At 48.6% G+C, this 26512-nt stretch overlaps 1 protein-coding gene across 1 annotated transcript in view; it reads left to right on the plus strand.

The window, feature by feature from the left end:
• LOC308467641 (far upstream element-binding protein 3-like) overlaps window positions 1-26512 on the plus strand; it is a gene marked incomplete at both ends in the record, with an annotated part of 108855 nt that overhangs the window by 19274 nt on the left and 63069 nt on the right. Inside the window, one exon of the mRNA XM_080989372.1 lies at window positions 13440-13581. Coding sequence (XP_080845498.1) covers window positions 13440-13581 — 142 coding nt within the window. The remainder of the gene's footprint in view (window positions 1-13439; window positions 13582-26512) is intronic.

Consider the following 26512-nt stretch of genomic DNA (forward strand, 5'->3'; position numbering starts at 1 on the left):
CCGCCATGGCTATTATCAAAACAGTTACTTCAGTCCCCCTGACTTCAAGGTCATGGCTGTTAGCTCTTATCTCTTTCCCATTGGTAAGCTCAGGGTAGGAAAATTCCACTTCTGAGCCCACCAGTTACACACTTCTCTATACCACACATCAACCTAATACCATACCAAACAATATACAAATAAATCTGTGACTTTTGTAAATAGAGATTGAAGAAAATAAAAAGTAACTGCAAACATTAAAAAGTAAAAAGAGTGAAACAATATGTTACAGTCACTTAGGAAGATATAGTTACTTCAAGTTGATTAATGGGAAGTTCTCAATGTGGGTAAGCACAGAAAGTTTTTCCTTGGGTTCCAGATTTCTATGTAAAATTGTTTTCCACTTATAATCCAATTATAATCCAAACATCTTTGATATATTTTATAATCCAGAAATGACCATAAAAGAATGGCAGTTGTAATCCATATATTCTTATAATCCCGAGTGAGTGGCAAGGTCAGATATTCAGTATTCCAAATGCTGTGCCCTGGTCTTCATCAGATGTCAGATGTCACTATGGAAATGCTGCCTTCCGAATTAAACTCCCGCTATTCCAGGCACTCTGCCTCCCTGAGGTTACCCCCCCCCCAAGTTCGACAGAGTGTTCTCCTGCCAAACTTTGGTTGCAAAAGTGAAGTTCCAGGGTTCTTTAAACTTGTAGCAGTTTAAGTTGCCAGGTCTTTGTGTTTTTAATCCAACACAGAGCTTGCCTGCTGGTTGCCTGCTCACTCATCCATCCATTAACAGGATGCCTCAGTCCAAGTTAAAAAAGAGAGAGAGAGAGAAAGAAAGGGAAGTCTTTAAACACTTGTAAAAGTGCAACTTAAAATGTTAAGAGTACTCTGAGGGCTGTTTAAAAAAACAACAACTCTCCTCTCCCATTCACAAATCCCTGCTTGCAGAGCCTGTCAGTATATTGGCCAAAATATTTACAAATAATTTATAGTTGTTATTTAATAAAGAAATTGGTCTATAATTTTTAACTAAAAGTCCATATCTTGTTTTGGGATCAGAGTAATATAGGCCTCCTTCCAGGTGTCTGGTACTTTACCTGATTTTAAAATCCCATTCATTACTTTTTTTAATGGTTGTACCAGAAAATCCTGCAACTTTTTATAATACTTTGCTGAAAATCCATTCGGCCCTGGCGATTTACCTATCTTAGCTTGCTTAATTGCCTCTTGCACCTCAAGCATCATGGGTACAGGGATTGGGGCCACATACGGCATCCTTCGGGGGTCTAGATGCCAGCTGGCTAGCCCCCAGCTGGATCATGCCCTTCCAGCCGTGACAATCCCCCAATCTCTGGTGCGACGTAAATCAGCGACTCAGACTTCAAAAGCCTGAGCATTTTATATTATATTAAAATATAATATTAGCAGAGCATACTGTGCAAACAGAACAGGTGAGAGGCTTGTGGAAACATACTGTCAGGGGTTCAGGAGCAGAGGCAAGGGCAAGGGAGGAAACAGAGAGCGAGGGAGAGGAGGCAGAAGAAAAGATGAGTGATGACGACGACCCGAGATCTCCGAGTCTTTCCAGTGAATCAGAAGATTCACAAAAAGGAGCACCAGTGGCCAGGGCAAGGGGGGAGCCTAGGGGGACACCCCAGGAAGATAGAGCCAGAGGGGACTCAGAGGGGAGCAGTTGGAAATCAGGACCAGCGTCACCGCCAGAGAGCAGGGAAGAGGAAGGGCGCCAGGGATCAAGCGCTGGCAGCTCACAACAGGGGGGAGGGCACGAGTCAGGAGTGGCCACACCTCCATCGGGGAGCGAAGAAACGGTCAGACGGAAGGTGGAAGGTTGGGCGCGCGTGCCAAGTTCAAATGCACAGGAAGGTGGCGCAGTAGGCAGCCCGGAAAGGGAGCCAGGTCCTAAAGCCCGCCGAAAGGAGGGAGAAGAGTCAGGGGGGTCAGCGTCAGCGTCAGAGGAATCCAGGAAGGAAGAGACCCCGGGGGGCAGAGGGACCCAGAGAAGAACAGTCAGGCGGAAAAGGTGGAGCAAGGCTAGGATATTAAGTTGGTGTACAAGGGGCGGAGACTCAGATGGAGCTTCGCCGATCTAACCATGAGACGTAGAGTTGCACGCAGCAGCTTGAGAATGGAAACTGTAACTCAATAAAGACTTTTATTTAATGATCGCTGGCTAGCGTGATCCTCTGTGAGCTAGGATCTGGAAGCAGCTCTGACAGTAAGCTCCATCTCATAATTGTGGGCATCTACGTCCTCGCGGAGAGGAGAGAAAGCGGGTGCCTACTAGCGAGCTCACGAACGGCAGACAACATGACGGCCGAACAGCAGATAGTGGAACTCAGAGAAGCAGTGACACGACTGAATGCCGAGGCTCTTGCATCCAGGAAGAGAGAGGAGGACGCAGCTGCCGCCTACAGGGATCTCCAGGTCAGGTTGGAAGTGCTTACGAAGCAAGGGCAACTGACACCCAAACCGGAGGGGATTGGGTTGGGGAGACGAACAGGCGGTCTGGTCTCTCACTTCGATGGGAATTTGCAACAGTACCCCAACTTTAGAGCAGATGTAATGTGTGCACTGCAACTGCTGAACAAAGACTTTAGAGATGAGCAAGAGAAGGTGGGATTCATCATGTCCCATTTGCATGGAGATGCTAAAGCATGGCTGCGCAATTTGTGGAGAGATAAGGATCCGGCGCTCCAAAATGCGGATGCCTTTATTAAAGCGATGGATGGGTGCTTTTTATCAAGCATTGACGTGGATCTTGCTCGGCAGCAGATACATGGACTGAAGCAAGGGAGGGCCAGCGTAAGGCAGTACCATGCCCGCTTTTTCGCTTTGGTCAGTGCCCTGGAATGGGACAGAGATTCGGCTCCTGTAAGAGACCTGTTTTGGGAGGGATTGCACGGCTCGGTTAAAGATGAAATTGCGAGGGGGGAGAGACCCCGGACCACGCAGGAGATCGTTCAGAGGGCGCTGGCGGTGGGGGTGCGGCTGGAAGGACGTCCGTGGAGCAGGGACGAAGGGCGTGGAGGGCGCGAACCAGCCAGGGGCTCCTCCTTCCTTCCCAGAGAAGCAGCGCGTGCGCAATCCACGCCTCCGCCAGGAGGAGGAGCGGAACCTATGGAGGTTGGAGGTGCAAGGGCTCAGTCAGCAGCCAGAGCCCTAGCACCGGCAGCAGTGAAAGCGAAGCCTCCTAGAGGGAACAGGAAGTGTTACATCTGCGATGATCCACAGCATATGGCGAAAGAGTGTCCCCAGAGGCTCCACAAGCACACTGCAGCCTCAGCAATGGTAACTGCAGCAACGCAGCAAGGACAACCACAGCAGGGAAACGAAGGAGTCTGGTTGGAAGAAGAGGCACTGGGGCCCAGCCAGACGTGTCAGTGAAGCAGTCCCCAGAGATTTTACAGCCCATGGACCCCCTCCCGCCCAAACCGGTAGTGAAGCTCACCGCGTCGCTCCAGCTGCCCAATGGAATCACCATGGACGTGCCAATCACCATTGACTCCGGAAGCAATGCGGACTTTATAGGGCAGGACTTTGTCGACCGGCATGCTATACAGTTGCTGCCTGCCACGCTGCCCCTGCAGGTTGTCACGGTGGATGGCAGGGAGCTGCTAGGGGGGCAAGTGGTGAAGCAGACGCCACCAATGGTGATGCGACTTGGGAATCACAGGGAAATCATCAGCTTCAATGTCACTCAACTATCGGACACGCCCATTGTATTGGGCATGAGTTGGCTGGACAAGCACAGCCCGACGCTGGCTTGGTACCAGAGGCAGCTGACCTTCGGCTCTTCCTTTTGCGCTGAACACTGCATCGTGCCCAGGCAGGAAGGAGGGGAAGAGGAGTCACAGCTGCAGCTAGGCACGCTGCAAGCGGTTCCCCACAAGTACGCAGAATTTTTGGAGGTTTTCTGCGAGAAAGAGGCAGACAGGCTACCCCCCCACAGACCATATGACTGCAAAATTGACCTGCTGCCGGGGGCGGCGCTGCCCAAAGGGAAGCTGTATTCCATGTCTGAGGACGAACTGCAGGAACTCAAAGAGTTCATAGATCATAATTTGGAGCGCGGTTTCATCCGAGAGTCCAAGGCAGCGGGGGGCAGTCCGGTATTCTTTGTTAAGAAGCGGGACACGCCCCAAAAAAGACTTGTAGTGGACTTTCGCATCTTGAACAGTGTGACCAAGCCATCGGACTTCCCCATGCCCCGAATCGACGACCTCCTCGCAAAGGTACGGAAGGGCAGAGTGTTCACCAAGTTGGACCTGCGAGGGGCATACAACCTCATTCGCATGCGAGAGGGAGATGAGTGGAAGACAGCCATGTTCACGCCCCTGGGCACCTACGAATATAGAGTTATGCCTTTTGGATTGCAAAATGGCTCCCACGTTTTTCAAGCTTTCATGCATCACGTGTTGGCGGGGCTCCTCTACAAGACGTGCGTCTGTTTCTTGGATGACATCCTGATCTTTTCGGAATCGCAGCAGGAGCATGACAGACACGTCAAGGAAGTGCTGAGCAGGCTACAGCAACATAGGCTTTACGCCAAGCTGGAGAAGTGCCAATTCGACGTGACCGAGGTGGATTTCCTGGGCTACAAGTTGTCTGATAAAGGGCTCGCCATGGACAGCGCCAAGGTCCGAGCAGTGTTGGATTGGAAAAGCCCACGCAACCGGAAGGAGGTCCAACGGTTTGTCGGCTTCGCGAACTTCTATCGCAAGTTTATCAAAGGCTTTGCGATGCAGACAGCGGCCATCACGGACACGCTCAGCTCCAAGAAAAAGAAGTTCATCTGGACAGAGCAGGCGGAGCAGTCCTTTCAGGCACTCAAGCGTCTCTTCGCGTCGGAAGAGCAGCTGCTTCATGTCAACCCCAGCAGGCCGATGAGGGTGGAGACAGACGCTTCGGACAGAGCCGTGGGAGCAGTCCTGCTGCAGAAAGACCCGCAGGGGGTTTGGAGGCCGGGAGCGTTTTACTCAAGGAAGCTCAGCAAGTCCGAACAGAACTACACCATCTGGGACAGGGAGTTGCTGGCCATTCATGCAGCGTTCAAAGCGTGGAGGCACTTCCTGATCGGCGCCAAGCACACGGTGCAGGTCTGCACGGACCACAAGAATCTAGAGCACTGGCGCACGGCACAGTTCCTGAACCAGAGGCAGATACGTTGGGCTGAGTTCTTTGCGAATTTCGACTTCCGAATAGAGTATGTCCCGGGGGACACCAACATCATGGCGGATGCTCTCTCCCGTAAGCCACAGTATCTGGAGGAGGCAACGCCAGCGGCCGCCATGCACATCTTCGCACCGACAGTGTGGGCGTGCGCGGCGGCAACAGTTGACCTGGAGGCGGTGCGACGAGCGTTGCAGGATGACTCCTTCGCGCAAGCAAAGATGGCAGAGGTGCACAGGGGCACGGCAGCGACCGACGAGTTCCAGCTGCGAGATGGTTTGCTCATCCGTAAAGGGGCCATCTACGTGCCGGGAGACGAACTTCGCGCCAAGGTACTGCAGCAGCTGCACGACGCGCCCACTGCCGGGCACTTTGGCAAGGAGAAGACGGTGGAATTAGTAGCCAGAGACTTCTGGTGGCCCGGAATGAGAGGGGAAGTCGCGGACTACGTGGCGAGGTGTGACACCTGCCAGAGGTCCAAACCAGTGCACAGACCGCCGGCCGGACTGCTGGAACCGCTGCAAACTCCGTTCGAGCCATGGGAGAGAGTGGCCCTGGACTTTGTCACGGATCTGCCCATCTCGAGGGGCAAGACGGCTGTGCTGGTGGTGGTGGATTTGTTCTCCAAGATGGCACATTTCATTCCGTGTGCGAAGGTGGCCACGGCGGAACAAACCGCCAAACTGTTCATAGACCACGTGTTCAAGGTTCACGGTCTGCCGCGGTCTATTCTGTCCGACCGAGGGCGACAGTTCATCTCGAACTTCTGGCAGAGGCTGATGGGCTTCCTGAACGTCAAGATCAACCTGGCGTTGGCTAGACACCCGCAGACCAACGGGCAAGCGGAGCGGGTCAATGCCATCATGCAGCAGTACCTGAGATGTTATGCGAATCAACAGCCTGCGACGTGGGTGGATTACCTGCCTCTCGCCGAGTTCGCCTACAACAACACGAAGCACGTGTCCACGGGGGTCACGCCGTTCTTCGCCAACAACGGGAGGCACCCTAGAACCTTCCCGGGACTGGAAAGAATGGGGGAGGGGGAGCCGCAGACAGCAGATGCGTTCGCGTCGGAGTTGCAGGAGGTCCACGATCAGCTGCGGCGGCACCTGGAGCTGGCTAAACACGCATACAAGGTACAAGCGGACAAACACAGAAGGGTTGGCGAAGAGATCCATGTGGGAGACTGGGTCTGGTTAGCAGCCCACGCAGTGCCGGCCAGGTCGTTGGCGAAGAAGAAACTAGGGCATAAACAACTGGGGCCCTACCAAGTCGACGAACAGGTCAACCCGGTGGCTTTCAGGCTGGCTCTTCCGGAGGGTTCCAGAATGCATCCGGTGTTCCACAGATCGGTGCTCACTCCCTACAAGGCACCTCACAGGTTTCAGGAACCAGGAACGGCACCGGGTCTGCTCCGAGAGAGAACCGGGCAAGGGGGAGTGGCACAGGAGGAGCGCATCAACGAAGTCACGGAGATTTTGGACTCCAGATGGGGGGAAGAGGGGGTAGAATACCTTCTCGCCAAGGAGGGCACCCCGGCCAGTGCCAACAGCTGGGTGCCGGGCTACGCTTTAGACGAACCTCTGCTCAAAGAAGAGTTTCATGCCCTCTTCCCACATAGGCCAATGCCAGCAGACTTTTTCGACGACTGGCTTTTCACGCCCACGCTTTCAGCCAGCACGTTCCGGGGGTTCGACTCGGACGAGGAACCGACACGAGACGCCCGTTCCCCAGAGGGGTCACCCTCGGGATCTGCTTCAGAACCCTCGTATTGGTGGGATGATCGACCAGAGGAGCAGTTCCGCAGAAGGTGGCTGGAGGGTCCAGGACGAGCAACGTCTCCAGAAGGCAACGAGGGAGAGACGGACATGGACGTTTTCGGGGACGACCCGGGTTTCGAGCACGGCGGCACAGAGATGGAAGCGGAGGTGACCGTCGTCAACGAGAGCAGGGAGGAAGAACCGGAAGACTTCGGATGGCGGCCCGCCACGGGAAGCGAACTGTATCCGACATTCGTCCCCCTGACACGGCAGCACCCAGATCCCGCACCGGAAGGAGGGGAGGGGGGAAGAGGGGGCTTCGAGGGGGGGATGGATGTCAGGGGTTCAGGAGCAGAGGCAAGGGCAAGGGAGGAAACAGAGAGCGAGGGAGAGGAGGCAGAAGAAAAGATGAGTGATGACGACGACCCGAGATCTCCGAGTCTTTCCAGTGAATCAGAAGATTCACAAAAAGGAGCACCAGTGGCCAGGGCAAGGGGGGAGCCTAGGGGGACACCCCAGGAAGATAGAGCCAGAGGGGACTCAGAGGGGAGCAGTTGGAAATCAGGACCAGCGTCACCGCCAGAGAGCAGGGAAGAGGAAGGGCGCCAGGGATCAAGCGCTGGCAGCTCACAACAGGGGGGAGGGCACGAGTCAGGAGTGGCCACACCTCCATCGGGGAGCGAAGAAACGGTCAGACGGAAGGTGGAAGGTTGGGCGCGCGTGCCAAGTTCAAATGCACAGGAAGGTGGCGCAGTAGGCAGCCCGGAAAGGGAGCCAGGTCCTAAAGCCCGCCGAAAGGAGGGAGAAGAGTCAGGGGGGTCAGCGTCAGCGTCAGAGGAATCCAGGAAGGAAGAGACCCCGGGGGGCAGAGGGACCCAGAGAAGAACAGTCAGGCGGAAAAGGTGGAGCAAGGCTAGGATATTAAGTTGGTGTACAAGGGGCGGAGACTCAGATGGAGCTTCGCCGATCTAACCATGAGACGTAGAGTTGCACGCAGCAGCTTGAGAATGGAAACTGTAACTCAATAAAGACTTTTATTTAATGATCGCTGGCTAGCGTGATCCTCTGTGAGCTAGGATCTGGAAGCAGCTCTGACACATACTAACAGCTAAAGCTTTATTAAGCGTAAATCATGACAAAGAAAACATGTCTTCTTCCTTTCTTCTCAGAGAGACAGAGAAAAGCAAAAGCTATACACACTACGGAAGTTCCCAGCCAGCTGTGCTGGAACGTAAACAGACATGTGACACGTAACAATCCCATGTCTGCTCCTTAAGGTGGAATGGAATTTTCCAACATCCTCCGCCTTTCCATGTAACCTATGGCGCAGTATTTCAACCCAACTGCAACCGCTGTACATATACCTTAAGTTGTTCTCTGTTAACAACTTTAGACAACAGATCAGCAGGAATTTCATTTCCTGGCATATAGGACACCTGAATGAGTCCTTTCCGAACACACTCCCTTGCACAATGTAACTTTATTTGCAAGTACTTGGTTCTTTGCCTGCAACTCTCTGAAGCTAGCAAACCCAAACAGGACCTGTTGTCTTGATAAACCTGTATAGGACATTTCACATTAACCCTGATGTCCTGAAACAGTTGCAACAACCATTCACAATCTATGAGTGAATGACAGTGCATTGAGTTCAGCTTCACAAGAACTTAGGCTCACTGTTGTCTGCTTCTTTCACAGCCAGTCAAACTGACACTGGTTGTACATGTAGCACACCCCAGAAGTGCTTGTGCCATCTGTGGTGTCACTTCCAAAAATTGCATCTGCAAAAATCTCAAGACCTCCAGACTTTTGGCTAGTGAATCTCAGTCTGTAGTGCATAGTACCTTTCAGGTAACGAGCTATGCACTTGAGAGCTTTCCAATCCTGAACAGTAGGATTGTTAGCGTGTCTGCTAAGAAGATTAGTGCTCACAGCTATATCAGGTCTTGAACATCTGGCAATGAAATTCAGCTTGCCTAGAATGCATCTGTACAAGGTAGTGTCAGAAAATGCTTCACCAGTATCATCTACCTGGAAACCTGTTACCATTGGTGTGTCCACAGGATTTGCACCAACCAAATTCAGCCTGCTTAACACATCAGCAATTTTCTGAGATTGGTGTACCATAAAATCACCTGCCTGGTTTTTCTCTACTTCCAGAGAAAGATAGTTTGATACCTCACCAAGATCCTTCATGTCAAAGTGCTCTCACAGCTGAACTAGGGTGCTTTGGTACAAAACCTGATGCTTCCAAAAGAAAAGAAGATCACCAACAAAGCATACACAATACAGTTTGTTTTGCCCCACCTCTTTGACAAACACGCATGGGTCTGCTTTGCCCTGGTGAAAACCTAGAGAAAGCAATGTCTCTGTTAGTTTTGGCACTCTGTTTGAGACCATATAGGGATTTCTGTAGCTTACAGACCATTCCCTTCTGTACCTGCACTCCATCTGGTGGAAGCATATAAATCTCCTCCCCCAGAACCCCATACAAAAAAGCTGTGTTCACGTTGTGATGCAATCTTGAGCATAAGCCTAATGCTCTCATACTTGACAGTGGGTGAGTAGGTCTTGTGGTAGTCCTGTCCTGGTACCTGTGAAAAACCTCTTGCGACCAATCTGGCTTTGTGTCTTACTACCTTGCCATTCTGATCAGTCTTGGCCTTAAAGACCCATTTGCTGTCAACCAGCTTCAACCCTTCTACTATTGGAACCAGTTCCCAGGTCTCATTCCTTTCTAAGGAATCAAGTTCAGCCTTCATGGCTTTTAGCTATGGCTCTGCATCCTTTGAGGTTAACTCCTGGACCTCTTGGAAGCTTGAAGGTTCCCATACCTTCTCTGAGCTACTAACAACAGCTGTTGCTGTTTTAGCAAACTCATCAGCATACCTCTTTGGAGATTTGCCCTTTGTGTCCCTTTCAGATCTGCATACTAGACGCAAGTCTTCAGCACTCATCTCCTCTTTCTTAGGAGAATGGCGGCCAGTGGTGAACAGTGGTTCTTCCAATTCAGTGTCAGACCCATCAGATGGTCTGAGTGAGGCCTTCGCGCTCTTGTAGTCTGCTGTGTCACTGCCACTGTCAGCAGCACTAGCACCTCCCACTGAACTGGAATCTGAACCCTGATCATCATCCTCATCTTCCTCTGCTTCCTCAGCAACTGGGTGACTCTGGAAAATCCCTACATTGTACTGAACACTCCTGGTAAACCGTACCGTCTTTGTGTAAGTCATTAGCACTCTGTATGCACCCATTATGTACCCCACAAATATGCCATGCACACCACACTTCCCGAGCTTGCTGCTCTGTGGAGTATGGACCCACATGTCAGAACCAAAAATTCTCATGTGTTTGACGTATGGCTTCTTACCAAACATCTTTTCATAGGGAGTACAGCCTATTGGTGCAGAATACCTGCGATTATAAGAATAAACAAAACAATTCAGAGATTCAGCCCAATACTCTTCAGGAAGATTGGCATCATGCAACAAGGTTTTAAGGCCTTGTAGCAAAGTTTGATTTTCCCTTTCACAAAGTCCATTCTGCCAAGGAGATCTTGGACTTGCGAGGTCATGCTGAATCCCCTTCTCAGTCAGAAAAGCCTCAAACTGCTGAGTAGTGAATTCCCCTCCATCATCAGTAAACACTGCAGTTGCTTCCCATGGACATTTTGCAACCAAGCATAGAATTCCTTGAACCTAGGAAATACTTCTGATTTCTGCTTGAGCATGAACACATGAATGTACCTGGAAAAAGCATCAATCAATACCATGAAGTACTTTGCCCCACCTAGAAAGGGTTCAAGCGGACAAACAAGGTCTGTGTGGACAATCTGGTAGGGTTTAGATGCCTGCCTGCCAGAAACCTTGCCCTTTGGTGCAACCCGTACCTTTGCTCTGCACATGACTTACACTTCATGAAAACCTGCAGGGTTTATTGGTCAGGCCTTGAACCATCTCTGGCATCTTGATCAGTGCTTGCCATCCCAAATGACCGAACCACCTGTGGTGGGAATATATGCAATTTAAATGGAGAATTTTGTTAGTATTCATAACACAACAAGATTCATCACTTTGCACACTGACACCGACATAAGTTATCAAGAAAAAACCATTTACATAATCTGCCTGTAAAATGTCTTTGTTGTTCTTCCTCATGAAGCAAACTCCCTTCTTGAAGGAAATGTCAAAGTCTTGCTCTGTCAGCTGAGCAAGTTATCAGTGGAACCAGGAACAAACAGCACTTTGCTGATTGTAGTACTCAGGCTCTGGAGCTTGACTGTCCCTTTGCCAGCAACCTGTAACAATTTACCATCCGCTTGGTGAATCGAACCCTCCTGTGGCATGAAGGAAACAAATAAATGCCGATTTCGGCATACGTGGCGAGTCGCTCCCGAGTCGACAACAAAGTGACCCTTGGCCTTTGGGGTAGCAGTGTGTGCAATCAAGGCCTTATTCTGCACTGTGGTCTTCTTGCCCCCCTTCTTCCTGCTGCCTGTAGAATTGCTGCTTTGTTTACCTTTCGCTTTTGGATGCTGTTTACAGTCCCTGTGTAGGTGATCTTGGTTCCCACAGGAAAAGCATCTCACAGCTGCCAACACTCTAGCGCCCTCTGGTGCCTGCATCACTGTCTGGGATGACTTAACAACACCTTTGATGCAGTTAAATCCTGTGCTGGCAACGCTGCCAACTGGCTAGCAATGGCACTGTAACTTTCGTCCAAGGAGTCCAGAATAAGAACAAAAAACAAGGCCTCTGGAATGGTAAAGCCTCTATGCACAAGCTCTTGTCTGAGAGATTTTAACTCCAGGACATGTGCCCTTAAATCCCCTCCAGGCTTGAGCTTCATCCTGTGCAATTTTCTGAAGGAGAGCAGCACAGATCCAGCCTCTTCTCTCAGATGAGATGTGCAGTCGTCTTGCCAGCCAGCGTTATCAGTTCCTCCTGAGAGAGAGGCAGGAGAATTAAGCCCATGGCCTTAGAATCAGCAGCAGACCATTCTGCTGTCAACGGTGCAGGGGCAGCATCTTGAACCGTGTGCCACACTGCAGCCTCCTCAACAAGGCTTCACAATAGCCAGCCCAGGTCTGATAATTCTCCCTATGGAGCTTGGGACACTGGGTGCTTCCCAGTGCATCCTGTAAAGGATCCATTTTCCTGCTCTTTGCTTCAGCCAGGAAAACAGTCAATTGCAGTCCTCTTTATCTGGCAGCTTGTAAATCAGACTGCCTGTTTTTGTTTTTTTGAATTTTTCAATTTTTCCAGAAAAAAATGGCTTTGGGAAAAATGGGAAAAAACCAGGTCCCCCCCCCCCCCATTTTTCCATTTTTTCCCAGGCCTTCCCATCTCTAGTCGTTATGTTTTTGCGGTCCTGAGCCGTTTAAGGCTTTATATGTCAAAACCAGCTTTGAATTGGGCCCGGAAACTAATTGGTAGCCAGTGCAGTCGGACCAGGATCGGTGTAATATGCTCAAACCGTCTTGCTCCAGTGAGCAACCTGGCCGCTGAATTCTGCACCAGCTGAAGTTTCCGAAACGTCTTGAGAGGCAGCCCTACGTATAACGCATTGCAGTAATCTAACCTTGAGGTTACCAGAGCACAGACAACACTAGTTAGGCTATCCCTGTCCAGATAGTGTTGTAGCTGGGCCACCAGCTGATGGAAGGCACTCCAGGCCACTGAGGCCACCTGAGCCTCGAGCGACAGCAAAGGATCCAGGAGTACCCCCAAGCTACGAACCTGCTCCTTCAGGGGAAGTGTAACCCCATCAAGAGCAGGTGACCTCCCACCTATGCAGTCTAGGGAACCACCCACTAACAATGCCTCAGTCTTATCTGGATTGAGCTTCAGTCTGTTGGCTCTCATCCCGTCCATTACTGAGGCAAGACACTGGTCCAGCATTGCCTCACCTGCAATAGAGAAATAGAGCTGAGTGCCGTCAGCATACTGCTGACAATGAACTCTGAACCTCCAGATAACCCCACCCAGCAGTTTTGTGTAGATGTTAAACAACATGAGGGATAGGATTGAGCCCTGTGGAACCCCACATGGAAGGTTCCATGGGGCTCAAAAGCATTCCCTAAGTAACACACCCTGGGAACAACCATCCAAGTAGGACTGGAGCCACTGGAAAGCAGTGCCACCCCTAGTTTGGAGAGTCGCTCCAGAAGGATACCATGGTCGATGGTATCGAAAGCTGCCTTTGTAAAGCAAATTTCCTTAACAGACCAACCCTTTGGAGTTCTCCTTGCCCATCAAGTCAAACCAAACTTACATTTGTGTACAAGCTGCTACTGTTTCACACGCGCTTAAAAAAATCTGAGATAGTATTGTTAAGGTTTTCTTGCCAGTCTCTCATAGATGGTCTAGTTGAGATTCTTGTATTGCAAGGGATTGGACTAGATGACCCTCAGGGTCTCTTCCAACTGTACAATTCTATTATTCTGTGATTCTAAATCCCAGGATGTTAATGAGTGTGTCATTTTCTTCCCACTTCAAGGAGCGTGATGGTTTTGGAAGCCTTGTTGTGGCTCGGGGAAGGGGGCACGGACGTGGAGACTGGAGCATTGGCACCCCTGGGGGCATACAGGAAATCACCTACACAGTGCCAGCTGACAAATGTGGCTTGGTCATAGGCAAAGGTAAGCAGTGTGAATCATAGAATTGTAAAGTTGGAAGGGACCCCCAAGAGTATTCTAATCCAACCCCCTGCAATAAATATTTATATGCATGGGAATGTTAACACTTTAACTATGGGAAGGTGGTTCTGCATTGCCTGATTTTGGGAGTTTTCCCTATGTGCTGGTATCAAGTTTCGGTCTTCCATCAATACTAGAGGCACAGTCGATGGTGACACAAGAGATTGCCTTTTTGGTGGGTTTCCCCATATTGTGGAAATCCTTCCCAAGAGCGGGTAGACTAGCTCCCTTTTTTTATTATTCCATCAGCAGACTAAGCCCTTCCCATTCAGACAAGCCTTGGGAAACTATGCAGCAGAGGATTCTGCAGTTGCAATCAAAATTATTCAACCCCCATTGCAAATCAGGTTCATTATCAAAAGTTAGACTTTCAGCTGTTTGCAATGAGCAAATCAAACAAAAGCAATTGATATAGCTCAACACAACGGATGCAAAGCAGCCCCAGAGCATCACCGAGCCACCACCATGCTTCACTGTAGGCGGAGTGTTCTTTTCAGTGTATGCTTCATTCTTCTTCCTCCAGACACAGCGCTGATTCATGGGGCTGAAAAGTTCCAATTTTGTTTCATCACTCCACAGAACAGAATCCCAAAACTTCTGTAGCTTATTTATATGATCTTGAGCATATTGGAATCGACTTTCATTGTGCTTTTTGGTCAGTAGTGGTGTACGTCTTGGAGTTCTGGTGGCATGGAAACCTTATGTGTTTAGTACATGCCTTACTTTGCTCGCTGAAACCCCAGTGCCTGCTGCCACCAAGTATTGCTGCAGCTGTTTTGCAGTCACTCAAGGGGTTTTCCCAGCCTGCCTTCTCAGAAATATGGTTGTTGCCACAGAAGGCTTCATTTTTCTTCCTCTTCCAGGTACTGTAACCACTGTTCCTTTAACTTTGAACCTGTGAACTATGCTTCCAATGATGTCTTTAGGAACATTCAGTGCCTTTTGCTATCTTTTTGTATCTTGCTTCTTGTTTGTGAAGGACGATAATCTCTTCTTTTACCTTCTTGGACCATTCTCTTGACTTAGCCATATTTCTAACATGCATTCAGTTTTGACACTCAGCAACCCCATAGCCAGCTTAGGTATTTCATGTGTTCCAGCTCAAGCACACCTGGTGCAACTGACGGAACCCTTGATTAGTTGCATCAAGTGTGCTTGAGACAACACCTGTTGTATTTGTGCTGTTGTGAGGGATTCTATTCAGGGGGTTGAATAATAGTGAGACTAGAGAAGCCAGTATAAGTTGCAATTTCAGCTGAATTTGGGGAGAACACTTGAAGCATCTTATGCTCTTGTTATCTGTCGCTTGGACTACTGCAGTGCGCTCTATGTGGGGCTACCATTGAAGGTGACCCGGAAACTACAACTAATCCAGAATGTGACAGCTAGACTGGTGACTGGGAGCGGCCGCTGAGACCACGTAACACCGGTCCTGAAAGACCTACGTTGGCTCCCAGTACATTTCTGGGCACAATTCAAAGTGTTGGTGCTGACCTTTAAAGCCCTAAACAGCCTCAGTCCAATATACCTGAAGGAGCATCTCCACCCCCATCGAGAAGCCAAGTTACAGGGAACCAGGCAGAGGGCCTTCTCGGTAGTGGCACCCACCCTGTGGAACGCCCTCCCACCAGATGTCCAAGAGAACAACAACTACCAGACTTTTAGAAGACATCTGAAGGCAGCCCTGTTTAGGGAAGCTTTTAATGTTTGATGTATTACAGTATTTTAATATTTTGTTGGAAGCCGCCCAGAGTGGCTGGGGAAGCCCAGCCAGATGGGTGGGGTATAAATAAATTATTATTATTATTATTATTATTATTATTATTATTATTATTATTTCAATTGCTTTTGTTTGATTTGCTCATTGCAAACAGCTGAAAGTCTGTAATAAACATGATTTGCAATGCAGGTTGAATAATTTCGATTGCAACTGTAATCACTGGGTTGCTGTCAGGGCAAACTGGATTTTAATTGCTGGTTCAAAATGTGTTTTAATGTGTTTTACTTATTGTTTTTAACTAGTTTGTTTTTATTAAATTACATTTTACATAATGATGATTTTAAAAGTTTGAAGTTGAATTCCAACTTGGAGAAAGGATGGATATAAATATATTAAATAAATACACAGTAAATAACTAAGTAGCATCACTTTGCACCATGCAGTCATAAAACCCAGAGCAACCCAGACCCAGCAAAAAGTATTAACTCACTCCCACACCACCCCCAACAATACCAGAAAAGCAGCCCTTGAGGAAACCTGTCCCAAACAGCCTCAGCCCATTTCAACTCATTCAAGCCTTAGAAACCTTCCAGGCAGCTGAAACCTGGCAGAAAGTTTCCCACCTCCGCTCCTGGCCTCCAGGGGGAGCCTCACTCTCTGCCCTTCTGGCTGCACTGAGACTCTCCCGGTTCCTGCAGAGGGAAGTGGCTTTCCTCCGCAGAGACTTACTGTGCCAAAGCGAGCAGGCAAGGAAGGCGGAGAAGTGCAGGAGTTATTTTTGTCCCCCTCCCTTAGTGATGACACCCAGGGCAGCCCACACCCACACCTTCCTTTGCCATTGGGTGCTGCAGCACTGGCTGGGCCACAGGCCAGCGGTGAGACTGAAGAAGCATAGATACAGTGGCTAATACAACAGAATTTGGTACTCAGAGGTCATGTAGAAAGTCTGACAAACACAGTAAATCAGCAGCACCTGGCAAGCATGCAATAATTGGTGAGGCGAGCTGTGAGGACCCCCCCCCCCATCACCCCAGCTAAGTTCAGTGACAAAGTGATGGATTATCCAGGGTTCAAAGCGAATATGACGTTGCTCTTCAGAGTGCGGGGGGGGGGGGGACAGAATTCAAAGATGATTCTGAGCATGTTTTATTTCTGATTAACCTCTTAGAAGGAGCAGCAAGACGCTGGGTAATACCCCTAATGGTTAATCAGCACCAATGTTTGTCGGATTTGAACAGTTTTATGATGCAGCTGGATTTGATGTTCCAAGACCCTGAATGTCAATCCGCTGCCAACAGGAAAATTCTGATATTGTGTCAAGGGGACTCCTCTGTAATGCTTTACACCACGGAATTCAATTTAATCGCACAAGAATTAAATTGGAGTCAGGAGGCTCTAATGGCGGTTTATCGGGCGGGGCTAAATGGGACTCTGCTAGATGAGCTGGCTAGGATGGCCCCTCCCTCTTCCCTGGAGGAGCTTATGCACATGACGTTGAGAATGGATCAAAGGCTGCAAGAGAGGAAAGAGGAATGGAAGCCCCTTTTCTGGATGCCAGTGAAATTGGGGGGCATGCCTATCCTTCATGTCAGAGAGCCGGGGGGGGGGGAAGGGTTGCCAAGGAGCGAGCCAGAAGAAGAGCCGATGCAGCTTGGCACTGCTTGTGGGCGCCACATGTGGCCACAGAGGAGAAAGAGAGGAGGAGAAGGGAGCGGCTCTCCTGTTATTGTGGGAAAACTAACCACACGGCCAGGAATTGCCAGCCAAAACCCCAGTGAGATCTCTTTCTGGAGCTAGTGTGGAGGGAGGGCCACCCTGTGGGACAGCAGGCAGGAAACGGCCGACCCCAGTTCCAGTAAGAGGCCCAGAACTGGGAGGAAGGTCAGCTGCAGAGCCTCCATCTCCATGGGCGGTTCCCAGTCTCACAGTGCTTGCTGTGCTACAGTTCCCAAATGGGCGCAGAATGCAGTTGCGAGCTCTCATAGACACAGGTTCCTCGGGGGATTTTGTGGATGTGGAATTTGCTAAGGAACATGGCATATCCATGCATAAATTATCCACCCCATTGAAAGTACAAACCATAGATGGGAGACCCCTGGTGTCAGGGGTGGTCTCTTGTGCAACCGTGCCTTTGAACTTGGAGCTACCTGGCCACTGTGAGCAAGCTATTTTCCACGTGGCAAAGCTGGCCACATACCTTCTAGTCTTGGGGATGACCTAGTTGTCCAGACATGATCCTGTTATCGCCTGGGGACAGAGATCCATAATGTTTGCTTCAGCGTATTGTCACCTCAATTTTTTGGGCTACAGACCCTTGGAAGTTGCAGCAGTATTGGGTGCAGGAGGGCTGGGTCCTTAATGGGTAAGGAGAGCCAACTGCCCCAAGAATACCAGTCCTTCCGAGATGTCTTTTGTGAAAAAGAAGCAGACAAGTTGCCACCCCATAAAATAGACCTTGTGCCAGGTGCGAAACTGCCCATAAGTCGCCTCTATTCAATGTCGGAAGTAGAGCTGGTGGCCTTGAGGGAGATTTTAGAGAAGAATCTGGTGAGGGGCTTCATCAGACCCTCCATGGCACCAAGTGGATCCCCTGTACTCTTAATGAAGAAAAAGGACACCACAGAACTTCGTTTATGCACCGACTATAGAAAGATTAACCGGATAATGGTGTCCAATCGCTGTCCACTACCACGTATCGGGGATCTATTGGAAAGGTTGTGGTCAGCGAAGATCTACACAAAGCTGGATTTGAGAGGGGCCTACACCTTAATCCACGTGGGAGAGGGAGATGAGTGGAAGACGATGTTCTGCACCAGGTACGGCGGCTTCAAATATCTGATCATGCCTTTTGGACTTCAGTCAGGTACAGCAATGTTCCAAGCCTTCATCAGCTACATCCTCAGTGGTCTAGTAGATAAGTTTGTGGTGGTGTATCTCGATGATGTGCTGATTTACTCAGAGAACCCAGAGCAACACGTCCGACGTGACAGGTGCTGCAACGATTGAGAGAACACCAGCTTTATGCGAAGTTGGAAAAGTCCCAATTCCATGTCTCATCTGTAGATTTCCTGGGTTACAGACTCTCGCCTGAGGGGTGTGCATGGATCCGCAAAGGTAGAGAGTGTGGTGTTGTGGCACAAACCCAAAACAAAGAAAGACTTGCAGAGATTCTAGGGGTTCGCAAACTACTACCGCAAGTTCCTGCCAGCCTATTCAAGGCTAACTACACCTCTCACAGATTGAGGGGCAAAAAGTATTTCCAGTGGACAGCTGAGGCATGACGGGCATTTGAACAGCTCAAAACCATGTTCTCTTCAGAGGTATATCTAGCACATGCAGACCCGCACAGGCCACTAATTGTGGAAATGGATGCTTCAGACAGGGTGATGGCTGCGGTGTTGCTGCAGGCTGACCCGGGTGGCAACCTTCATCTGGTCACCTTCCACTCTAGGAAGCTGAATCCTTCTGAGCAGAACTACACCATTTGGGAGAAGGAACTTTTAGCTATCAAGGAAGCTTTTGAAGTGTGGAGACATTTCCTGGAAGGGGTGCAGCACCAGGTAGAGGTGCACACTGACCATCGTAATCTAGAGTATTGGCAGACGGCAAGGTGTTTGAAACAGAGACAGATTCGCTGGGCGCAGGTCTTTGCCAGGTTTGATTTCAGAGTCCAGTATGTGGCTGGGAGTCAGAATCAGGGGGCAGATGCCCTTTTGAGGAAGCCAGAGTACCAGGAGCTTGAACCAGTCTCAGTATATAGGCATATCTTGAAGCCAACACACCTGCAGTTGGCTGTAGGATCGGTAGGGGATAGCACAGAATTTCTACAGCGGACAAGAGATGATAATTTCGCTGGAGGCAAATTAACTGCGTTGTAAGGAGAGACTAAGAATGCTCCAACTACCGCACAATTGCACTCATTTCACACGCTAGCAAGGTTATGCTTAAAATTCAAAAGGAAGGCTTAAGCAGTATATGGACCGAGAACTCCCAGAAGTGCAAGCTGGATTTAGAAGAGGCAGAGGAACCAGAGACCAAATTGCAAACATACGCTGGATTATGGAGAAAGCTAGAGAGTTCCAGAAAGAGATCTACTTCTGCTTCATTGACTATGCAAAAGCCTTTGACTGTGTCGACCACAGCAAACTATGGCAAGTTCTTAAAGAAATGGGAGTGCCTGATTACCTCATCTGTCTCCTGAGAAATCTCTATGTGGGACAAGAAGCTACAGTTAGTACTGGATATGGAACAACTGATTGGTTCAAAATTGGGAAAGGAGTACGGCAAGGCTGTATATTGTCTCCCTGCTTATTTAACTTATATGCAGAATTCATCGTGCGAAAGGCTGGGCTGGATGAATCCCAAGCCAGAATTAAGATTGCCGGAATAAATATCAACAACCTCAGATATGCAGATGACACAACCTTGATGGCAGAAAGTGAGGAGGAATTAAAGAACCTTTTAATGAGGGTGAAAGAGGAGAGCGCAAAATATGGTCTGAAGCTCAACATCAAAAAAACGAAGATCATGGCCACTGGGCCCATCACCTCCTGGCAAATAGAAGGGGAGGAAATGGAGGCAGTGAGAGATTTTACTTTCTTGGGCTCCATGATCACTGCAGATGGTGACAGTAGCCACGAAATTAAAAGACGCCTGCTCCTTGGGAGAAAGGCGATGGCAAACCTAGACAGCATCTTAAAAAGCAGAGACATCACCTTGCCAACAAAGGTCCGCATAGTTAAAGCCATGGTTTTCCCAGTAGTGATGTATGGAAGTGAGAGCTGGACCATCAAGAAGGCTGATCGCTGAAGAATTGATGCTTTTGAATTATGGTGCTGGAGGAGACTCTTGAGAATCCCATGGACTGCAAGAAGATCAAACGCATCCATTCTTAAGGAAATCAGCCCTGAGTGTTCACTGGAAGGACAGATCGTGAAGCTGAGGCTCCAATACTTTGGCCACCTCATGAGAAGAGAAGACTCCCTGGAAAAGACCCTGATGTTGGGAAAGATGGAGGGCACAAGGAGAAGGGGACGACAGAGGACGAGATGGTTGGACAGTGTTCTCGAAGCTACAAACATGAGTCTGACCAAACTGCAGGAGACAGTGGAAGACAGAAGTGCCTGGCGTGCTCTGGTCCATGGGGTCACGAAGAGTCGGACACGACTAAACGACTAAACAACAACAAGGAGAGACTGGCGGGGCAAAGGGCTTCTCGGAGAAAGAGGGACTCTTGTACAAAGGAGAAGCTCTCTACATTCCCATGGGAGACCTTAGAGCCAAGGACTAGTGTCAATGCCAGGAGAACCCCACAGCGGGTCACTTTGGACAGTACAAGATGTTATACCAGGTGACACAGCAGTTTTGGTGGCCAAGAGTAAGAGAGGAGGTGAAGGAGTATGTGAAAGCCTGTGAGACATGTCAATGGGCCAAGGGACCCAAGGCTGCTTCAGTGGGCTTCCTACAACCGCTGCCTACCCTGCAGGGTTCTTGGGAAACCATCGCTATGGATTTCATAACAGATCGCCCTAGGTCACAGCAGCAAACAGTGATCCGGGTAGTAGTCGATTTGTTCACCAAGATGGCGCACTTCGGGCCTTGTAAAGGACTACCAACAGCACAACTTTTCGTAGATCCCATCTTCAAGTTGCATGGGCTTCCCCCTTAGAGTAATTCCAGATCGTAGAACCCAATTCACTTTGCAGTTTTGGTAAAAGCTCATGCAGTTACTCAAGGTGGAAATCTGCCTTTCTTCTGTCAGGCATCCCAAGATGAATGGAGAGTCAGAGAGGACTAACGCTACATTGCAGCAATACCTGAGGTGTTACGTAAACTACTAGCAAGATGATTGGGTAGCCAAGCTCCCCTTAGCGGATCCGGTGCGCCTACAATAACGCCCTGCACATTTCAACTCAGCAGACCCCCTTCATTAGCTACAGATGCCATCCTCACTCCCATCACCAACTGACACCTTGTCAGTGCTAGCCGCAGAAGAATTCATAGAGGAGTTGGCAGCCATCCATGAGTTACTAAAGGAGCATCTGAACTGTACCAAAGAGGCCTATAAGCAGGCAGCTGATGCTCACCACCAGCCTGGCCGTGAGATCAAGGTGGGGAATCAAGTGTGGTTGTCAACATGCGATTTGCCGCAAACAGGCAGATGCAAGAAATTAGAGCATCAGAGAGTGGGTCCGTTTGAAGTGATAGACTAGATTAATCCTGTGACTTTTAGACTCAAGTTGCCTGCATTCATGAAGATTCACCCCATGTTCCACAGATCTTTGTTATCAACGGTGGTGCCTGCACATCCGTATCAGACTCCTACGGCAGCTCCTCCACCTCCTGTCATAGTGGAAGGAGAGGAGGAATATGAGGTAGAGCAGATTTTAGACTCTCAGTGGCGACGGAAGAAGTTGTAGTACTTGATTGGGTGGAAAAGGTATGGGTCAGCAGAGCGATCATGGGAGCATGCAGAGCAGGTTCATGCACTCTAATTGCAAAGGGTGCATGCAGGTCACCCCCATAAACCCAAACTGGCTGAGTGGAGGGAGGAGGAGGAGAGCTTTAGAGGAGGGGGGGGGGTGTGAGACCAGACTGAGGATTACAGCTCTGAAGAGGAATGGTGGGAACCTCCACCTCTTCCTGCTCCTGACCAGGATCCTGAAGCTGCCCTGGAACAATGGAGTAGTATAGATTTAGAGAATTAGTTTGCAGAGGGACATAGTTTGGAAAACAACAGCTGGGCAAAGCTGAGTGGGGAACAGCTAGGAAAAGCAGAACAGGAAGAGAGAGAGATAACTCACTCCCCTTTGCTGGAAAGTGTCCAGCCTATATCTCCCAGGGTAAGGAGAGCTGCTATGCAGAAGGCTCAGTGGTTGCAAGATCAGGTGGCAAGAAGGGGAAGTGATGAAGATAAAGTGGGGGTAAGTAGGAGGGAAGCTTAATTGGGAGCACCTTTCCTCCAAGAATGGCTGTGTTGTTCTTTTGCTCTGATCATTAAACAATCTTAAACTGGTAAGGGACTCTAATTGCTTTGTTCTGCTGATGCATGGCCAAAGGGAGGGAGGAAGCCATTTCTCCGAAGCTTGACACTGGGTGCTTTACCAGCTCTTAAGTCCAACACTGCAACCATTGTACAGTTATTAATAAATTTATTACCTGCAGGTCCAGGGCTTCCAGGTGACACCTATACATGGGGAACTGTCTGAATTTCCAGGGAAAGGGAATCTGTGATTTACAGCTCTTTCTCCACATAACTCTGCATCCAGCTGTGGGGGACGCCCCTGCTCAGGTGCTCCTGCCCTCTCCCCCACACCCACTGTGGTCAGTGGAAGAATGGGAGCTCTCCTGTTGAATGGGTCTCTGTAGACAGGTGCCATGTGCAGAGTGGATGACCCTCATTCATGGGGGAAAAAGTGAAACTCTTCAGGCACCAGGCGGCACAACATCATGTCAGCCACCTCATACTTGCATTGTCCTCAAGGGCCATTCTTGTGAGTGTTGGGAGCTGCTCAGGGTGGTGGATGCTAGACTTTCCCAGAGAGTTGAAGGCATCATGATGCATCATTGGCTATGGTGTGTTTTCATATTGCACCAAAAGCCCAAACAAGCCTGGAGGATGCAGACTAGCTGCCAAATCGTTTTTAATTATTTTCTAAATTTTACCAACTCAACCACAAATTAAAGCAAATTTAATGCAATTTTTCCAAAGATTGGTTTCCCGCACACCATCGTCAATGTGTCCATAATTTCCTCTTGTTGCTGCATTATTTTCCCAGTTATTTCTAACTCACATTCCATTCCTTGCAATTAACCTTCTTGTAGGAATAACGGAGACAACAGGAGGTTGAATGCACGTGAGCTGTGCAGGAGCAAGCTGACATGCATGCTACAAACAAGCTGCCGGCTAGCTCTGTAGAGGCTCCTTTTATTAGCAGAAGTCAACAATTGGAAACAGTAGTGAAACCACCCTGAACTTAACGTTTTCCCATCTAAGCACATTTACAGCGTTTGCAAATACACGTGTCAGCAGGTGTTTCCCTCAGATGTTCCCCATCTTGATTACGTCTGCGTTCCCGGTCATGCTCCAGCCAAGTGTTATGTCTAACAAACAAATTGTGAAAGGACAAAAGGTCGGGAAAAACCCTGTTTTCTAGCCAAGAAAGCAAAAGGTCAGGGAAAGCAGGCACAACGCTCTTTGACATACTGTTGCATGTCTGGTGTGAGGTTTGCTTTCGCAAAGTGGAGCGTTACCTCCACACTCCTATTACAATTTTTTAAAAAACTTATTATCCTTAACCATCAGCTATCCACTTGCCAATTCTTGCACATACAATATTTTAACATTTCCAGTATCTACAAGTGAGGTTACTCAACAAATTATCAATCCACAATAAATCAATAAGTATTATTTCTAAAATTAAATTCCTTTCCTTCTGCATGTATGAAAATATAGGAATTCTTATTGCCCCACATTTGAACTATAAATTGAGCCCAAAGTTAATTTTTGACAATTTAAGATGCCTTTCAGGAAAATAAAATGTCCTCCTGGGTCTTTTAAAATGTCTTCTTTTAAATGTAATATGTGGAGAGATCCAAATATTGAATTTTCAGCAGCAGAGTGCAATGTCACCTTAGATTGATTCATTAATGGCTTTGATTCTAATTGTTTTTTCATTGGGTTTCTTGTAGGAAAATACAATCTGAAGGTTTTTGTTTCAATTCATTCCAAACCCTTCTCCTTTTAATCTGATTTCCCAGGCCATACACATTCCATGAGGAGATTTTATTGCTCATGTTAACATTTGAGTATAATGCTTTTTATATTGGGCATTTATCCGCATGCAAAGTTTTTTATAACTACTGTGCATACAAAGATTACTTAGGCCTTGCACCTGGTACTCCAATGCATTATAACTTTTATCAGGTTTAAGTTTTTATTCTTTCAACAAGTTATTATCTCTTCTGAGTTTGTTTAGTCTCCTGGGTTCAAGTTGTTTAGGGCTTTGTGGATTAACACAAGAACCTTGAACTTGGCATGGTAAGAAATTGAGGAAGAGCTGTAGCTCAGCAGTAGAGCCTTGTATGCAAAAGGTCCCAGGTTCAGTTCCTGGAATCTCCAGGTAGGGTCAGGAATGTTCCCTGCCTGAAACCATGGAGAGTCGCTGCCAGTCAGTGTGGACCATACTGAGCTAGATGGACCAAGTATAACACAGTTCCCTATGTCCATAGTTAAGCCAGCCTTTAATTCAGAACCACAAGGACTGGAATCTTAGTTCATTTTTAGGGGAAGGGCACATCACAGTGCCCCATAGTGGTACAACACACACTTTGCATGCAGGAGGTCCCATGTTTAATCCCTGGTCTCTCCAGGTAGGGTTGTGTGATATCACTGCCTTAAACCACAGAGAACCACTGTCTGTCAGGGTTGACAGTACTGAGCTAGATGGACTAATGGTCTGACTCGATATGAAGAAGCTTTCTATATTACCTTTTAATTCATCTCTTTACTTTACTTTTAGGGGAAAGACCATAGTTCAGTGGTTGAACAACTGCTTTACATGAAAAAGGTCCCAGGTGCCATCCTTGGCATCTCCAGGGAGAGATGGGAAACACTGCCATCTGAAACCCTGGAGAGCTGTTGCCAGTTAGCAACACTGAGCTAGATGGAATAATGGTCTGACTTGGTGTAAGGCAGCTTCCTCCTACATTCCCAAATTGGTAACTGGTAGTGATTGAGGCAGTAATAAGACTGGAAGAGAGTAACCCATGAGGGGACTCAATCTGAAGCCTCATTTTATAAGTGCACAACTGGGTAAACAGGTGCATGTGCAATTAACCGCTCCCTTCACAGTACACTTGTGCACCCCACCACACAATTCCTCTCAGTTAATTCCTCAAATAGGTCTTTGGTGATTAGAGAAAGAATAATAAAAGAATAGAGTTGTAGAGTTGGAAAAGACCCTGAGGTGTTGGGTGATAATGCCGAGGCCTGGTGCCTCCCCCCAACGCAGCATTGCCCGGGATTCTTCATTCCAGTCTCCCGTCACGCTGATGTGGCCCATATCCAGGGACATGAGCACACAATGAGCAGAGTTCAAAACACAAGCTCAGCCTTGAGGAGTAACATCTAAGCCAAATTATTACAAATTAAATCAAACGTAACAGAACAAAGAAAACATGGTTCCTCTCTCTGTCTTCTTCGGACAGAGAGCTGCAAAAGCTATACAGAGAGGAAACAGGGTATCTCCCTTTCTGCCCACAAGACTCCAATAATCAGTGCTGGAATGTAAACAGACATGTGACATGGAACAATCCCACACACACATCTGCAGCATGGGAGGAATGGAATTCTGAACATCCTCCCCCATTTCATGTAACCCACTGCTGCAGTATTTCAGCCTAACTGCAACCGCTGTACATAAACCTGAAGTTGTTCCCTGTCAAAACTTTTGACAACAGATCTGCTATCGGACAGATGGTCTCACATTTCACTCTAGATTACTTTGGTATACAGAGGAGTTCATGGTTGACTCAATGACTACAAGGTTCCCAGGTTCTGTGGCTGCAAACCAAGCCCAATTCATCGCCCCTTCACCAGCGTGCTTGACAGTTGGTATGAAGTGTTTGTGCTGATATGCTGTGTTTGGTTTTTGCTGAACATAGCAATGTGCATTATGGCCAAACACCTCCACTTTGGTCCCGTCTGTCCAAAGGACATTGTTCCAGAAGTCCTGTGGCTTGTTCAGATGCAACTTTGCAAACCAAAACCGTGCTGCCATGTTCTTTTTAGAAAGAAGAGGCTCTCTCCTAGCAACCCTTCCAAACAAACCATACTGGTTCTGTCTTGTTCTAATTGTACTGTCATGAACTTTGACATTTAACATGCTAATTGAGGCCTGTAGAGCCTGAGATGTAACTCTTTTGTTTCTTGAAATTTATCTAAGCATTGCACAGTCTGACATTGGGGTGAATTTGCCGGGACATCCGCTTATGGAAAGATTGGCAACTGTCTTGATTGTTTTTGTTAGGTGTGCGTGCAGGAGCCAGGCCCTGTGACCAATAGGACTTTGTAGGACTGGGGCCTTCCTAAGTTTGTTCTGAAGAGGCAAGGCGCGGCCTCACAGGTGAGGCCGATTGGTAACTCATAGCACC

Source organism: Podarcis pityusensis (genome assembly GCF_964106645.2).
Source record: "Podarcis pityusensis genome assembly, chromosome: W".
NCBI lineage: Eukaryota > Metazoa > Chordata > Lepidosauria > Squamata > Lacertidae > Podarcis > Podarcis pityusensis.